The sequence below is a fragment of the Ornithodoros turicata genome, chromosome 1 (genome assembly GCF_037126465.1).
Source record: "Ornithodoros turicata isolate Travis chromosome 1, ASM3712646v1, whole genome shotgun sequence".
Taxonomy (NCBI): domain Eukaryota; kingdom Metazoa; phylum Arthropoda; class Arachnida; order Ixodida; family Argasidae; genus Ornithodoros; species Ornithodoros turicata.
The window spans coordinates 108,602,302-108,612,412 of record NC_088201.1 but is presented as its reverse complement, the minus strand read 5'-3'; the positions used below and the strand labels follow the sequence as shown (position 1 = coordinate 108,612,412).

General features: G+C 45.6%; 1 protein-coding gene and 1 long non-coding RNA gene across 3 annotated transcripts; one reads left to right on the top strand and one right to left on the bottom strand.

Moving 5' to 3' along the window:
- The first annotated feature begins 4,920 nt into the window (after positions 1-4,920).
- On the top strand, positions 4,921-7,697 carry LOC135367558 (uncharacterized). Of its 2 annotated transcripts, XR_010414492.1 has the most exons (5): positions 4,921-5,126; positions 5,623-5,717; positions 5,922-6,029; positions 6,555-6,663; positions 7,505-7,697. It is a non-coding gene; the product is annotated as an uncharacterized LOC135367558 (long non-coding RNA). The 2 variants fall into 2 exon arrangements; XR_010414491.1 differs by lacking the exons at positions 4,921-5,126; positions 5,623-5,717 and having other exon boundaries at positions 5,732-6,029.
- Positions 7,698-9,148: 1,451 nt separating this feature from the next.
- LOC135382311 (uncharacterized) lies at positions 9,149-9,712 on the bottom strand. Its single transcript, XM_064612584.1, has one exon. The coding sequence runs from the start codon at positions 9,710-9,712 to the stop codon at positions 9,149-9,151; it is 564 nt and encodes a 187-aa protein (XP_064468654.1).
- Between the last annotated feature and the right edge of the window lie 399 nt (positions 9,713-10,111).

Below are 10,111 nucleotides of genomic sequence, written 5' to 3'. Positions count from 1 at the left end.
TTCGATAGGACGAGTAACAGTCAATTTGAAATGAGTCTGGGATGAAAAAAAAAAAAAACACTCTTAAAGGGGTTGGGACAGTTTCATAAACGTGACTCTACACCATGGTCCCATTGTACTGCATGCCAAGACACTGAGGAAAAAATTATTATTCTTCTATGTAGGGAATTGTCTCAGAACAAGAGCCATCAACATTTCGAACAGAGACTGTTCCGTTTCCTCACTGGCAGCAGCTCGGGCTGCGATGTCAGAGCAGCATAAGTGAGTTTCGGCATCCGCGATGCCAATTTTCTCTGCTTCTATTATCCTCTTCGCCATGAAACTTTCAATGCTGCTTCACGTCGATGCAACGAACAGTCCTTTGTATTTATCTGGGATAACTTGTCGCAACCCTTTTAACTTCAAAGTCTTACAATTTACACACTGCTACACTTTACTCATTCTTTTTGTGCTGTAATCCTAGTATGTGATTGTACAGTTTCAATCAGCCCTACATAGTAATTATCTGTGCACTCTACACACAGAGGTGTGGTATTACAACACTAAATTGATAAAGAAAGGTCCTTACCACCCCTTGTAGTTGTGGTAGTCAACTGCATGGAGCTTTGGGGGGGAGACGGGAAAGTGGCAGCCGTCCAGCGCGCCGACAGCATGTGGAAAACCGCTGAGAGCAAAGAACTCTCGCATATGCGACGCCATTTCATCAGGGCGCACCATGCGTAGCCACTCGCTTTCGAGGTGCTCTATCACTGCGCCACAAAACTCCCTGAATATTGTGTTCACTGTTGATCGACCAACGCCGAATAGATGAGCAATTGTCCTGTCCTCTGCTGTCGAGCACAGCCTGTAGAGACCGACAGCAACACGTTTCTCGAGCGATATTGCTCCTCGCATGTTCGTATCTTCACGCTCGAGGCTTCGTAGAGATTGAAGAAGGTACCGGAATGTACTTGGTGACACACGCAGGGCCTGCTTGAAATGGAAGTCCCCCAAATGCGGCAACGTGTCCTCGAACCACCTTTCGTTGCGTTCGAAGGCCCACCGTCTTCGATGCACTCTCGGAACGCAATCTGCGATCACGGCGGCTATTGTGAACATGTTGGCATGTAGCTGGTCCTCAATATGCCTTGAAATTCGTGCCCTTGCCTCTATGTCCATATCTAGGTCGAAATGCATTTCGTCACGCATTTCGTTATGCTGCCGCCTAGCTCGCAAGTACAGCAGATCCGACACAAGATGTTTCTTGCGTTCATCATCCATTCTTGGGGGATCGTCGCACATCGCAAACGCGGTCGCCATGTTCGCATGTGGATTTTGGATCTGCTTCATCCTTGTTCTGGCATGTGGCGCTTGGTCACAATTATTTATTTTTGACCAGGCTAGTAAATTTTTTTCCATCGTTTCTACAGAGACAAAACTCGTCTCATGGCATAAATCATTGTGAATTGCTTCATGGATCGTCGAAGTTCCACCTCTTCTATCGTCATCGCTATCATCCCTTAGTGACACTTACTTCCCAGGGAACACATGGTAGTCAACTAGACGTCCAGACCTGTTCTAGCCCTAGACTTTAGGGATAGTGCCCAAACTAGACGTTGACTAGACGTCTAAAAGTCTTACCATTATTTAGACGTCTAAAATTAGTGATTTACTAGACATCTTGTAGACATTTCGTAATTGACGTCTAATTGTAGACGTCTTGTAGCTGGCCTTGTATGTACCACATATTAGAAATCATCAAGATTTTTGTTTTATTAGCTTTTTAAGAGGTGTGAACACATTCACACATCAAATACAGTCACTATATTATAAGAGGTGGTTCTAAGCTTAGCTTTCAGGCTTACAAAACTGAAGTTCAATTGTTACAAAACATATGCAGGAAACTGAATTACTTGATGGCAGAGTTAACATAATTGTGGTGTTCAAGTTGTCCGTGAACCGGCCCTGGTGAGTGAGTCTGTTCGCCTTCTGATCCCGAAATCGCTGGTTCGAACCCGGCCAAAAACAGCAGCAACTTAGTGCCAGGATACAGGTTGCTTAGACATGCCATCTTCCACAAGGAACATTAAATACGGTGTGTTATGTGGTGAGCTTTCATTGCACATTCAAGGACACTCAGGTGGGCAATCCACAGACTAACTGCTGTGGCGTCGCTCATGATCTCAGTTGTCTCGCAATGTAAACCCCAATTGTTATTAAGTCTTCCATGCTGGTATCTGTCCACAAGAGTCGTCACAAGAAATCCAAAAAATGTAGCCAAATGCAGAAAGAGAACTGGAATTAGGAGGGCCATCCAAAAATAAGTTTCCCGATATTTGTTATTTAAAGGAAACACCACTAGGACAAACTGAATGGTGTAGTAGTTGGGTGTGACATCCCGGCACTGCAGATGTTGGTTAATGGAGTGCCGTTCACCTAATGTGTCAGGCATTCAAGCATGGATGTAATATTTCCGAGTACGTCTGACTATCCTAGTACGGAAGAGTTATCCTACTTTTCGTTAAAGAATAAAAGAGTGAAAGAGTACTTTAGAGAATATCCACTGACAGTTAACACCTGTTTATACAAAACACTTTACAGGCATTGAAATGGTGTGTCCTCTATACAGGGTCGTGAAAATCTGCACAATGAACAGTACAGTGGGAGATCAGCTATAACACCACGAAACGACGTTTCTTTTCTGAAATTCCGAGAATTGTTAACGGAGACTGGCGGGTCACTAGTACTGCACTCTGATACTAATGAGAACAAATTTCCTTCAGCATGGTCAACGAAAGTTATGCGAGATGGGGGCCACATTTGCTCGGTAACATTTGTAAAGAGCAACGAATAAATGCAGCTTGCATTTTCCTTCAATGGTATCAAGACGGTCAAGATGAATTTCTTGGAACAATTTTTATTAATGAAACCTGGATGCATTATGCAAGTGCTGAGACAAAATACCATAGGAAGTCATGGTGGGTGCCCGGTGAAAGCATTCTGAAGGAGGTCAAGCTCGCGTTTTCGTCTGGAAAGGCTATGCCGACAATGTTTTAGGACTATCATTGTGTGCAACTTGTAGATTATCTCACATGCACAATGACAGTAAATGCAGATGTACTGCGAGATCCTGGGAAAGCGTCAAACTACAATGAAACAAAAACGCACAGGACTTGGAAGGGTGTAGTACAACCACGTCAACGCTGTCTGCACTCGTCTTGAAAGACTCAGGATTTGTTCCAGAAATTCATCTGGAAATTTGCCAAAGAGAGAAAAAGTACACAAGCGAGCTGGTACAACGTTGAAATAGGAAGCATCACCTTGAGCATGAGGAGAATGAAGTATACAGGAGACACAAACGTGAGTTTCCTTTTCGTGGGCTTCCTGTATACTTCCGTTCTCCTCGTGCTCAAGGTGATGATTCCTACTTCAATGAAAATTTGCCCAATTTGCTGTTCCATCTTCCTCTCAAAGCACCCCTCGGCAGTCACCAATTCGCAAGTGATCATGAAACACAAATTGATCAGGTGAAATGCAAAATGAATACCTCACAGTTTCAAAAATGTACAGCTAAATAAGGTGACTGTGTTAGGGAGTAACGTTGAGCTCTAATCTGTACATAAATTTTTTCAATGTTGTGCTATAGGTTTATTATTTTGATCACAGCAGAGGAACTTTTGTTGGATGATCCTCATACATGAAGGAAATTCCTTATTCTCTTACTTTCCATCACACGTGTGTGGAGCAGCAAGTACAATCTGTTTGCAAATGATCATACTGAGGTAATAAAACTGGACTCTGCAACAACCTTCAGAAACTATTAAAGGAATGGACCACATTAACTTTGTCCAATTATATTATGACCAAATGGATAGTATGTAGTCTTTCATGCTATGTGAGTTGTATGCCCATATATTGTAACAAAAGATCCGTCAGATGAAGGCAGTCTGACTGAGGTACGTAGATAATTTAAATAATGTCCATACATATGATGATCCGAGTGTTTTTGGCTCACTGACATGCATATACACTGACAGCATCCACAACTAGAAGACATTACCAGAATCTAAGTGCTGTGAAGTAATATTTTATTTTACTGAATATATATCTTTCTTAACGAAAGCCCGCATTTGTTCGGAGCAATGTTTCTTGAACTATCGTTCCTGATGGCGTTACCGTTGCTGGTAAATGTAAATTTTGTACGTTAGTAACTCCCCTGCACCAACACCTTAGCACCAACTGCTACACCAACTTAAAGAAATCAGCAACTAAATTATTGAATCACTGAAACGTCAATAAAAAAGACGACGACTCTGACGAATCGTGCAGCGCAGCACTATAAACCATAGCTCCACAAACACAGAAGCACTTTGCACGTAGGCAGCAGATAGCAGATGTTTGTTTACTGCACATAACATCTTCCCACAAGCTACACAGCTGCAGCAGTAAAATGGAATCTGACGTGACTCAGGGATTTCAGGACCCTTCAAAAAATCTTGAAACTGCCCATGGTATCTTTTTGAAACCGCTGAACAGGCAATGCGCTACATATTAGGCACACCTGTAGCTCAGTAGCAAAGGCACTCATAAAATGTTTGCAAAAAGAACAGCGATTTTCAACACACACATCACAAAATACGACACTCGTCGCTGCAACAACGGTGGCGATTGCATAATGATGATGATGTTGGTGTCACTTCCGCTGGATTGGCATATGTGTTATTTAACATTTAACCTCCACCACCCAATTATAATGAACGGCCACGGAAATTAAAGATATTACAAAAAATAAGTACTCAATAAGCACGAGCTAAAGCAATGACAATGACGTCTGCCCGTCTACCCAATCACCATCCATCATCCATCCATCCAACCAGTTCGAACCAGTTCAGTTTCAACGGTTGAAACTTCAAACTTTCCGGACGCGCAACGGGTAGCAGTTGGGGGCTTCGCGGCTGCATGCTGCATTCCACTGGTTGTTATACGAAAATCTTTCGAAGTTCTAATCTCCCGCGCGTTTTGTCTTGCAATTTTTGAGCATAGCGAGAACGTACGCCGTACTGTCCAGTGATAAAAGCTGTTAAGCGCAGCGCCAGAGTACTGTGGTGGACAACGTTTCTTTGTTCTCTGGCTTTCAAGTTTAAGGGGTGAGTTCACTCTTCATTAAAGTATGTGCCTGTTTCTGTGCACCAAATCGCATGTAGTAGATATGCGTGGCATAATATCGGAATATCGTTTCCTTTATTTCGGCTTCGTATCACCGATTGAAGCATATTGGAAGTGTGGGTTGACCTGACTGCACTTGCATTCAAAGTAGTGATTAACGTTGTATGTTCGGCAGTACAAAGTTTCATTAAGTGCCTTGGTTCGTCTTGGTGCTAAAATAAATACGGTATCACTAATTAACCATCGAGATTAACGAGTTTTCGATGACTGTTGAAGTCTTGAGTAAACGAAAGTCGACAGTTACGGTTTGCAGGGCGGACATGCCGGAACATAAATGCTGGTTAGTTCATTGTCATGTCAGCCCGACTTCGGTTGTTGCATTTTTTGCTGGTAGTGAAACTACACACTGAAAATTTTGCGCAAGTACTTTTGTTTGCATATCATGGTTTCATAGCAACTGGGTTTTTCTTTTTATAGGTGCTTGGACTATCTTGCATCGGTGGATATGAAAATAGTGGTAACCTACCCTACGAAACAGCTATTTGCACATAAGCTTAACAGTTCCCTGTGAGGTGAGGGGAAGCAGTTGTCACTGACGTGTGACTGTGTTGTCCTCCAATCTTCCTGGTGTTCGATGTACCCCCTAATCTTACTCTGGAGGGAGCCTCTTTAAATTTTTTGTCAACAAAGTATTGCAAATATAGTTGGTGGAAGACTCTAACTGCTTTCCATTTACATGGTTGTCTTGTGGTTAACGAAATCAAACTTTTTTTCAGATGCTGTGAAAGTCAGCAGGGAAGTGCGATGTAGAAGAAATGACTGCCAGAAGCTTGCTAAGGAACCGCACAACCTGTGTGGGCAGCAGACAAAATATTCATCAAACGGTACAAAACTAGTATTTTTGTGCTTGGTCGTTTTGAGACATCCTTGGTATTGTATTGAGAACAGCGTGACTATGTCATTCCGTCTTACTTCACCCAAACAGCTACCGGGTAGTAGTGCAAGATTTGAGTTCCTACAAGGTTTATTCACTGAGGTCACCTCAGCGCCATACTATAGGTCCCTCAATGTTTAGTCCTTGCATTTGTTCGCTGCATTATGCTTTTTAGGTGACTATTAACACAAAAAATATGGAAATTGCTCAGAGATTCTACAAATCACAGATCAACAAGTTTTAAACACCAGATATACGGTGAGTATAATATGGGTAACAGCTTGACTGAAATCTACAATAAGGCCGATGGCAGCAAATCTGCCTGCTAGCGACAGTGGCAGTCTCCTGCGGATGATGTCATGTGAATAAACTTGTATGCTACTTGTACGTACTTATAATATTTGACGTAGTGATACAGCTCTTGCTTTGTATTGTCTTTTATAATATACACAGTGTTTATTTTTATCCTGTACAGAAGTTTTGCACCAAAGTTATGAGAGCAGCACAGATGTTTTTTTAGCGTAATGGAGTGATGGAAGTGCTGCGCCAATCATGGAGTGCTTAGCAGTCGCCTGCTCGACCAGGTAAGGTCGTGTGTCACGAGAAAACGCATGTCACATTGATGTACTTTCACAGCGACAGCTGTTACATCCTCATTTCACTGAGATCCTGGCAGCGTCCGCTAGAGCCCTGCGCAGATAAGATTTTTAGCATCCGCGTACACGTTATCTGATCCGCACCGTTGCATACACAACCGTTTAGATCCGCAAGTTCTGAAGGACGCGTAAACACAGCCGGAAGAATGTTGGTATAATTTCGGATGCCTCCATGCTCTCATGGAAGGACTCATGGCGACAAGCAAAGGTAAACCTTTCAACAAACGCGATATGGAGAGACTTCTGGAACGCTTCCTCACCGGTGCTCGTGTGGACGCCAAAATGCCTTCTCTCCCGTCTTGGCCGTGCATGGTTAAAGGTGAACCTGGGCATGCGCTCGCTGTCGGTGCGCAATACAAATAAATTGCTAGTAGAAAAATTACAGCATGCGGTATATCCGCATCCGACCTCGAGCCATCCGATCCGCACACCGCAGAAAGTGATAAATTCTCATCCGAATCCGCAAGTATCTTACTGATATTCGCTTCCATCCGCGGATGGTGCAGGGTTCTAGCGTCCACATCAGGTAGTGACGCGCAAACAGATTTTTAGCTGTTGCTGCAATTTGTGTTGTGTAGCTGTAACAGTTCTGTGATTTTTGTACGTGCAGCTTCTTTTCTTTGTGTCTCTCAGATCAATGTTGATACAGCTTTTGCTCTTATGTGGCCAGACAAGCATCCCGTAAAAGAGTGTGCATAGCCACTAAACAAACTAGTTAGAACTAGCAGGCTACATAATGCTTTCTGACATGTTTTGTTCTATTTTCTAGCCACAGTGAGTCATTGGAGGCAGTGCTGCAGCACCAACAATCACTCGTTGGAAGAAAGGAATGAGGTGGCCATCAACACTCCTCAGTCAAAACACAAGACGCCTGCTTGGCGGCAAAGTCAATCCAGTTTTAGACAAGAGTTTTGTACCGTAGACTTCGTGTGTGGTTTACTGCGAATAAATGTTTATGCTGAGATCCGTGTTGCTATCAATTATATCATATTTCTGCATGAATGCATGCCAGGACGGTAGCAGGACTAGTCATGGTCTAAAGTAGGTCTAAAGGTGGCTAAAGTAAGGTACAGGAAATGTATAACCCTAGACCTGTCGCCTGAATGGAGGGATAAAATTGGTCTAGCTGTAGACTTCATGTCTAATACATGGTTAAGTGTCTGACCCTGTTCCAGACATCCAGGTCAAAAGAGTGTCTAAATCACGGCTAGGTACATAGACATCGGATGTCTAGGGCTAGATGGCTAGGTGGCGTAACGTTAGACGTGTTATTTGACGTCTAGTGGAGGGATACTAGACATTTGGTCTAATTGCCTAGACATTCTATAGACATTCCTTATCTCTTTTTTTAGACGTCATTTAGACGTTTACTAGCCCACCATGTGTTCCCTGGGTTATCTCGTGTAGCAAGCACGTAGTGAAAGTGAACTTCGCTCGGGTGAAGTGCACTTCATGAAAATGACACTAAATTAGTCCGTGTGACAGGGGTATTACTGATGGGTCTTTCCCGGATGGGCGAGGCCGTGGAGGTTGGCGAAGACAGCGCGGCGCAGAACGAGAGGGATGATAGGGCGCGGGGAGAGGGCTGTAGTGTCACAGAGCACCCGGACGCTGGTCCCAGGGAGCACGATGTCGCGCGGCTGCAAAGCTGAAGAGGGAGATGAGCGCAGCCTTTGGATCTCCGGTTCAGCTTCCTGGGCCTTCGCGATGACGTCGACGCTCAGGATAGGTGTGTCCGCAAGGGAATGGATGCGGCTGAGAGCGCCTGCTGCGGTATTGCAGGTCCCCTTGATGTGGCGTACATCCGTCGAAAATTCAGCGAGGTATGCCAAGTGGCGGATTTCTCGAGGAGAGTAGCTCCGTCCGGCAGATGTGAAGGCGCCAACGAGCGGCTTATGGTCGGTCCATATTACGAACTCGCGTCCTTCGAAGAAGTGACGGAAGTACCGGACCGCAGAATATGCAGCTAGCAACTCCTTCCCGAGCGCACTATAGCGTGACTCCGTGGACGACATCTTGCGGGAGAAGAAAGACACCTGCTGGCGCTGCCCGTCGACTTCCTGCTGAAGAACGGCGCCAACTGGCTGGTCTGACGCGTCTACGAAGAGAGAGATGGGAGCGTCGTGCCGTGGATGAACGAGGAGCGTTGCATTGGCGATGGCGTGCTTGATGGCCGTAAAAGCCGCTTGGTGACAGTCATTCCAGGGAATTGGTTGCGATGGAGAGCGTGGCGCGTTGAGGAGGTTTTCGAGGGGCCGGAGTAGAGACGCACAAGAGGGGACAAACCGGCGATAATAGTTGACGAACCCCAGAAAACGACGGAGCTGGCGTAGTGACGTAGGGGCGGGGAAGTCCGTGATGGCCTTGACTTTTTGTGGAAGTGGGGATATGCCGTCCGCTGACACGCGGTGGCTTAAGAATTCCCAGGATGACTTGCCGGTGGAGCGAGGGCGCAAACGGAGGGTTGGGCAACCTCCATAATTTTGTCCACGTGCAGGGCCAACTCACTGAGGGAGAGGGTCGAAGCGGTGGCCAAGATCATTTGTACCGCCGAAGGCAGACGCTGGAGGAAAAGTTCCTTCAGAAAAGATTCGTCAAAGGTGGCTGCCCGATCGCCGAGGAGGCCCTGCAAGTGGCGCAGGAATTGGGACGGTCGTCTGTCCCCGAGGTCCTCGCCTGAAAGCAGTTGTTGAAAACGCCGACGTTCGGAGGCCGTGGTGCGTTTGATGATGGCTGCTTTTAAGGTGTCGTAAGGTGTTGTGCCCATCAGTGCGCACAGAATGTCGGCAACGTCGGAGGCGACCTCAGGTGGTAGAGAGGAGACGACATGCTGGTATCTAGTAGCCTGTGTTGTTATACCTGCGAGCTGGAACTGGCACTCGGCTTGGACAAACCAGATGTAAGGGTTCGCAGGCCAAAAAGGCGGTAGCCGAACTGCGATGTGGTTAACTTGCGAAGTGGCTGGTGAATCCTCCATGAGTGAAGCGAAGGGCGTTCGAAACCACGTCCGGGTCACCAGTTGTGGGTTGTCGCGTCAAGGGGAAAGGTAGGAGACAACCACACAGGTTGATGGCAGGCGAAAGAATGATTTATTGGCGTAAGCGCCAGATGGTGCGCGCGCGATGGACGATAACTTTGTCGTCGCGCACCACAAGCTCATGTACGGTGTGAACTCTGCGTCTCCACTGTTCGAACTTACCGGTAATGGCCACTCCTAGGTGCTCTACGACGCATACGAAAAAAAAAAAAAACAGAAAACTACATCGCGGTCTTAAGCTCTTTGACTCTTTCTCATTCAATTCCTCCACGAATTCATGGGCTGCACATTACGTCGGATTGTTCGTTTGCATTTTCCATTTTTGAGCTCGATCGATGG